The 8,040-nt window shown below is 36.5% G+C and overlaps 1 protein-coding gene across 1 annotated transcript; it reads left to right on the top strand.

Moving 5' to 3' along the window:
* Window positions 1-545: 545 nt before the first annotated feature.
* Window positions 546-1,556, top strand: LOC132056985 (probable glutathione S-transferase). The gene is made up of 2 exons (XM_059449396.1): window positions 546-878; window positions 1,178-1,556. The coding sequence occupies exons 1-2, from the start codon at window positions 570-572 to the stop codon at window positions 1,418-1,420; spliced, it is 552 nt and encodes a 183-aa protein (XP_059305379.1). The 5' UTR covers window positions 546-569; the 3' UTR covers window positions 1,421-1,556.
* Window positions 1,557-8,040: the final 6,484 nt, after the last annotated feature.

The raw sequence follows: 8,040 nt of genomic DNA, 5'->3' as shown, positions 1-8,040 counted from the left end.
CCGTTGGTCCGGCTTTCTCAAAGATGACCGAGTTGATCGTTGGCCGTTAGTCCGGTTAATCAGTTATAAAATCGTCACGCGTTAACATCGTTCTGTCACATTGTACCGACGACCGTACGGGTGTCAGACCGTACGGCCCAACCTTATCCTTTTAGGGTTTACTTTATTCTAAAAAGGCTTTATGTTGTATACAAGGCCCATAGGGCAAAACTATAAATAGGGGGCATTTCCCTACTTTTAAGGGCTGGCTTCCTAAGATCTAGAACATTGTAATAGCAAAAAAATATATTAAAGCTTCGTTTTTCTTTCTCTTCGGTCCGAATCAGTGGAGTTATAATCCTTTCAATATCATATTAGCTCTAATCATCAACGTTTACATCTTAGCTCAAGTTGTTGATAAATATATATTCATATACATATTCTTGTCTTTGCACACGAATTCCCATACGTTCATATTAGCTCATAATAGATTAAAGTTCATCCACATATCATATACCTCACTTACAAATTCAATTGATTACCTAAATTCGGGGTAAGCAAAATTAGCAAACACTAACCAAAGTTGTGTTATGGCAGAAGTCAAGTTGCTAGGTTTTTGGTATAGCCCATTTACTCACAGAGTTGAGTGGGCTCTAAAGATTAAGGGAGTGAAATATGAATATATTGAAGAAGATCGAAATAACAAGAGCTCTCTACTTCTTCAATTAAATCCAGTTCATAAGAAAACCCCAGTGCTCATTCACAACGGAAAGCCCATTGCTGAGTCTATGGTAATTGTTGAATACATTGATGAGACATTTGAAGGTCCTCCCATCCTGCCGAAAGAACCTTATGACCGAGCTTTAGCTCGTTTCTGGGCTAAGTTCCTTGATGATAAGGTAAAATTCGTCTTCATGCTATTTATTCCTATCTGCATAATTTGGCTACGTTAGTACCTTTACTATAGGCCTAGTATCGAAAACATAGAGAGCATGGAATACTTTTCATAATTTTGTATGATAATGGTACGGATTTAACTGGAGTTAGTAACATTGTTAATGAGAATATATATATATATATATATATATATATATATATATATATATATATATATATATATATAGTCGGTTCTAACTTTCTTGAGATTGAGACGTAGTGTTATCATTATTGTTGTTAAGTTCTGAGTGTTGTTATGCAGACGGCAGCAATGGTGAATACTTTCTTACGCAAAGGAGAGGAGCAAGAAAAAAGTAAAGAGGAAGTTTGGGAGATGCTGAAAATTCTTGATAATGAGCTCAAGGATAAGAAATTCTTTGTGAATGACAAATTTGTGTTTGCTGATGTAGCTAAAAATTTTATGGGACTTTGGCTAGGAGTATTTCATGAAGGCTCTGGAGTTGTAGTAGTCACAAATGAGAAATTTCCAAAGTTTTGTGCTTGAAGAGATGAGTATGTTAACTGCAGCCAAGTCAAGAAATATCTACCTCCAAGAGATGAGTTGCTTGCTTTTTTCAAAGCTTCTCTATCTGCAGCTTCTGCTTCTGCTACTGCTAAAAAAATGAATACATCCTCGTTCATCTTATGAAGTTTCGGATTATGTGTCGGAATAAAACTGCATATCTAGGACGAATTCTATAAATTCAATTATGTAAACGTCGGGAAAAGAAAATAAATTGAAATATATGTTCTATAAGATGAAGCTCGTTCGGAATTAATGACAAGATTCTGCATTCTCTTCCTAATAAAACTACTACTAGTTAGAAAAAAGCCAGCTTAGCCAGCTAGTCACAAACAAGGAAGTGTGTTGTGTTACTATATTAATTTGTTAGTTGGTCACTGATTATGCAATAATTCATCATATTAATTTCCTCATCGAATCGGAAAAAAAAAATAAAGAAAAGCAAGCCACATAATTTGATGAAATAGCGGGTGACATAGGCACATAACTCATCTTATCGAGATTAAGTTTTATTCACCGTCAATGTAAAGAAATAGTTAAATTTATTAGGTTACTTGTATGTACCTGTACTGAATACTTCCTCCGTCCCATAATAAGTGTCATCGTAGTAAAAAAAAAAATTATTTCATAATAAGTGTCACTTTAGCAAACCAAAACATAAGTTGACTAGTTTTTCCAACTCTACCTTTAGACAAAAACTGACAAGTTAAAGTAACAACTAAATGATTATTGGAAAATTCACATAGTAACTTGGTATTGTTGGATTCCCAATGTCAAAAGGAATAATATTTGCATGCTCTAATCAAGAGGAAAAAGTAATTTATTTTTATTATATAGGGGTAATTTAGTAAACTTCACATTGCATTATTAATTTCTTAATATGCATGTTTTTTGCTAAGATGACACTTATTATGGGAGGAGGGAGTATAATATATTTGGAATCAAGATGACATACAGGAGATTTGTAAGCCAGTAGGATAGCTTCAATTACTTAGTACTCCCTCCATTCCATAATAAGTGGTATTTTAGGCTTTTCATTTTGTTTCAAAATAAGTGGTGCTTTAGAATTTCAAGAAGAAATTGATCTTATTCTACCAAAATTACCCTTATTTACATAATCAAAAATCATTAAGTAACTATTCTTTTTCTAGGCATTAATTAGGGATAAGTTAGTAAAAATATTCCTAATTTTCTAGGAGTGTGCATAAATTAAAAACACCACATATTATTAAATGGAGGGAGTAGTATATAGTTTTGGCCAAGGATCACCACTCTTGATCTTACCTTGGGAGAAGGCAACCTTCACTTCTTAGGGCCCGTTTGGCCATAAATACCAAAAACTTTTTCACTTTTTTTGGAATTTTTGAAGTTGGAGTTGGAGTTGGAGTTTTGTTTGGCCATAGTTTTTGAAATTGTAGTTTTTGGTGAAATGTAGTGTAAAAAAGTGAAAAAAGTTGAAAATTTTTGAAAAACAAGTTTTTCTTGTTTTTAGTATTCCGGAATATAACTCCGGAAAAAAGTGAATAATTTTTATGGCCAAACGCTAAAAGTAAAAAAAAGTGAAAAAATTTTCCGGAAAAAAGTGAATAATTTTTATGGCCAAATGCCCACTTAATTAATGCTTAAACTCTTGGCTTAGAATGAAGTCTTCTTGGCACTTGCAAATTAAAGAAACTGACAATGGCCAAGAAATCAAACACCGGAGGGAGAGGGCAACAACCACAAACAACCACCCCGGCGGTTATTACAAATCGGAGGGGAATTCCTCAAACAGAAGATGCAAAGAAGACTAAAAGTGTCAACATATTGCAGGGAATCCAACCATTGACCCTGCAACAGGAGTCGCCATTGACGACGACAACCACCAATATGAAGGGTACAGGCAAGGGTTCACCAGGGCACGAGTCTGGCTCCACCTCATGGGTAGACCAAATGTAGCAAGAGGGAGAAAACACTTTGAAATCAGGTAACTCATCAAACCCTAGAAATTCTACGGGGACATGGAGTAAGATAGTAGGTATACCATAAAAAGGGGGTTCAGAATTACAAAGTGATGAAGAACAGACTACGAATGTTAAAATTACTGTAGAGGACATAACAGAAGAAATAGCATATTAGAATTCAGCGGTGGTGTGCTATGTATTAGGGTTTAATCTGTTATACCCCGTATTTTCGGAGCATAAGTATGACATGCGCCTCATCATAGTAATGGAGTGTCGGAGATGTCCCATGATGTTTTGAAAGGCACAAGCCATGGAAAGTATGTAACAACGAAGAAAAAGGACGAATTACGATCTCGTAAGTCGTTATCGGGAAAGACTATTTTGAAACACGAGAACATGGCCATTATTAGTATAATAGTTGATAAATATCATATATGGAGAGTTTCGAAAAATTTCGAGATCGAGCAAATTGAAGAAAATAAGTTCGACGAAAATTTGAGAAATGCTGAGCGGATTTTTTTTAGTCAACCTTGGAGGCACATATCTCCTGGTATATATGGAGTTTTAAGGTGTTTCAAAAGCCTAGAATGAAGTTCGTCGAGTCTAGTTTGTGATGCAATAAACCGCTCGTTGATAGGACATCGGAGTAGAGAATTATAGACGTTACAAACTGAATGCGCGCAGAAACAAAGATCTACACAGTACCGCTACAGTACCGCTACAGTGACGCCGCCCCAACTGAATATAAAAGGGCTCAAAACCCCCATTTTCAGCACAAAAATGTTCCAGAAAATTCAGCCATTAAAAAGGCTCCTTCATCACACAAAAATTGAAGATTTTGGGCTAAATTTCAAATTACGGGATATCAATCGAGGTCCGGGTAACGCGTAGACTCAGTTATGATTTCATTTTGGAGTTGGAGGAGCTCGGGAGCAAGTGAAAATTTAAGATCTTGTTACTTTGGTAAATACAAGGTATGAATCATTGAATTTATTTCTTTATCAATATTGATTAAGGAATAATTGCAAGAATAAAGGTTATATTTTGTTGTGTTGAGGTTGTTGAATTATGGATTGAGGTTTGATAAAATTTTTTGGATAAAATATGTATATATTCATCTTGTAGAATGTTGAGGATGATGCTATTGATGTGTTGGTATTAAATTTCAACTTCTTTACGAAAGTAAAGATTATTAAATAGTCATATCACAAGTGGGTTAGTTGAGAAATTTAGGAAACATCGTGTGGGATGTGTTAGGAAGTATATTGATATGGAAATGATTGTATTAATGTTGGTATTGTCATTGTTGTGTTGGTTGTTGAATTGGAATCTCGGGCTAGGCATATAAACAGGGGAAATGCTGCCCGAATTTTGACAGAATTCAAAAGGACTTTCATTAAGTGTTTAAGATGAGCATATGACGATGATTCTAACAATAGAATGAATGGTTGAGTATGTAGATTACGAGGCTACGAATAATTCTTAAGAAAGTTGCAAGACAGGAAGTAAGTTGGAAACCGAGAAGTATCTTCCAGGTATGTTAAGGCTCGTCCCTTCTTTCAAAGGCATGATCTCTAGGTTATGATTTCATAAATGTTTCCATATTTTTCCTTGTTATCAAAAGTTAAGAAATCTAAGATTTCGAGGCATGATCTCCGTCCTGATAATCCATAAATGTTTTCTAAAATATTTGTATCTTCCAAACCAAAGGTTATGATTATGCGAGCCCTTATGATGGCAACGATGAGAATGTTATTATGATGAAAATGATGAGAATGATTTCATGCTTAAAGGTTTCAAGTTTATGTTTTCGATGACGATATGAGAACGTTGAATTATTTCTTGATGTCTCAATTTTGTTCATGGAAGATGACTATTTCTTTTAAGATTCCAAAAGTACATGACTTGATGCCCTATGAGATTTAGCGTCTTATTCTACGTTTTCTCTTAGTTCTATTCTCCATTGATAGTCTCACCTTAAATTAATTGTTCCTTCAAGGTGAGACAAAGCGACGATAATTATTCCATAATATAATCGGAGGTTACCGACCTTACGTCACTCCGATACAGTTGTGGCCTTTGATTGGCTCTTATACATGCTTTATATATATATATATGTATGTATTTTCTCACACCGCGCCGCGCTATAGTCGGCCGGGCAGGCACGTAGATGTGCACACCACCGCGGGGGCATGTTATGATATTGCCCCGGACGCGGGAGGCCTGGACGCAGGCTAACGATGATAACACCGAGCCTTAAACGGCCGGGCATGATACTACTTATATATCACACCGAGCCTTCATGGCCGGGCATGTTACTTTCACACCGAGCCTTTATGGCCGGGCATGTTACTATGTATATGTATGAAATGTTTTTTTTTAAAAAGGCTAAGCATGCATGACATCCGCCTTATGAGGCATCCAGATGTTCAGGTTATCTCTCTTACTCATTGTTACTTTTCATATCTATATTATGATCTTATTCATGCCTTACATACTCAGTACATTATTCGTACTGACGTCCCTTCTTGTGGACGCTGCGTTTCATGCCACGCAGGTGTATACGGATGAGTAGAGGATATAGCTAGAAGATGCTCCAGCTGGATTGGCGAGCTCCATTTCTTTCCGGAGTGTTGCCGAGTCAGAGCTTCCATGTCATGGTATAATGATTTATGTTAGAGACTTTGCAGACAGAGTCATGTATACAGTATGCCAGTCTTGTAGGCGGCTATTTAAGCCGAGGTATCATTATACATTACTTTACAGATTTCATATAATCACAGATCTTACTTGATTTGATAAAGACGGAAAGAATGTTTTTCTGAAAAACTTTCATCATGCATTTCATGCCATGACTAAGGGCCCAATGAGACTATGAGTATAACGAGAGCCAGTGGGTTCGCTCGGCTCTAAGTAAGGGTCGGGTGCCCATCATACCCTATCAGGATCGGGGTGTGACATAATCCCCCATTGGCAGTAATTGAGGGATTCCTAAAGAGGATTTGGAGTCCAATGGGAATAGATAAGATAGCACAAACAAGTAGAGGGATTTTCATTGTACGATTCCATAGTATTGAAAGTAGAGACCAAGTGATTGAAGGAGGAGTCCAAATGTTTGATAGGAAACCGGTAGTGGTCAAACCATGGAAATTTGGAATGGAGATGAGTAAGGTCATGGTAGATAAGGTGCCTATATGGATTCGATTGCCGGATCTTGATCTCAAGTACTGGGGTAAGGCAGTCCTCACAAAGATTGCAAGTCTTGTAGGAAAGCCAATTAAAGCTGACTATCCCACTATAGAGAAAGAGAAATTGATGTATGCTCGAGTAATGGTGGAAGTCTCCATGGAACAGCCATTCCCAGAATTCATTATGTTAGAGAATGAATATGGGCACTGTTATATCCCGTATTTCGTACATTGGGACAATCCGAGTTAATCATGATAAGTTAAGGACAAGGCTATTCCGGGAGGCGAAGTAGAGACCTTTAACTACGATTTTGTTTTAAGACATGAGTTGCTTATGATTTTGTTGGCATGGAAACATTAAGGAAAATTTGGGGCCAAAAGTTAAATATGGAAAGTTGGTATTTCATGAAAATGACCATAAATGGCCGTGTGATGTGGGTCCCCCCCCCCCCCTTAGTTGGCCAAAATTGATTAGTTCAAGCTATGAAGGGTGCATGTGATTACTTTATATTTGTAGGGCTAGAAGTGAAAATAATATTTAAAGAAAGGGCCAAGTTGGCCGTCCAAGGTATGTGGGCCATAGGCCACATGGATGGTTCATATATGTAATTAAAGGATGACTAATGAATCATTTTCATCATCTCCACACTTTAGAAAATTCAAGAAGCTTGGAGAGAAAAAAAATGGAGCATTCGGCCATGGCTTGGCCGAATATGGCCCATAATTTTTGATCAAGAAAAATTATTTTCTTCTAGTCTCTCTACTAATTGGAAGGTCCTCTACAACGTGGGGTAGTTGTTGGAGCAAGTAGATCATTCGTTGTTGCCATGTACAAAGCCTAGCCGAGAGATGAAGTGGGGTGAAGAAGGTAAGGTTCAATCTTTATTTTCATATGTTATGCATGGTTTGTGTATGTTGTGGTGTGTGGAAATGAACGAAATTCATGAAATTATGGTGTGGAAGTTGTAGCCGTGTATATGTTGCTTTGGTGTAGGCATGATGAACTAATCTTATTTAGCATGTTTGGATTGTTGTGTTGTGGATTCTATGACGCAAATGGAAGTTTAATGGTTCAAATTGAAGTTACAATCATGTGTGGGCTGTTTTGAAAGCTAATGCGAATTAAATGTAGTTTCTTGTATTTATGAAGATGATGTTGTTAAAGTGTGGATTGTTGGTGTAGTTGATGAATTTGAAAGAAAGAAATGTGTTGTTGTTGTTCCTATTGGAATTGGGAAGTTTCGGGTAAGGTAGTATAGTAGTTGAGTTGTTTTGAATGTTGTGCGGATTGTTGGAAGCATTCTTGAATCTTGTTTGAATGATCTCGGATTAGTATTTGAATATGTGAGCGTCGATGTTGACTTGAATGTATGTAGTTGAATTGAATACAAATGGAATGTCGTCGAATTATGTGGAAGAAGAGTTACTAATGTTAGAATGCGTTTTGAATTAATTATTGATGTTGTTTATA

The sequence above is a fragment of the Lycium ferocissimum genome, chromosome 5 (genome assembly GCF_029784015.1).
Source record: "Lycium ferocissimum isolate CSIRO_LF1 chromosome 5, AGI_CSIRO_Lferr_CH_V1, whole genome shotgun sequence".
In the NCBI taxonomy this organism is placed as follows: Eukaryota; Viridiplantae; Streptophyta; class Magnoliopsida; order Solanales; family Solanaceae; genus Lycium; species Lycium ferocissimum.
The sequence above is the reverse complement of the archived record's forward strand: the minus strand, read 5'-3'. Positions and strand labels throughout refer to the sequence as shown.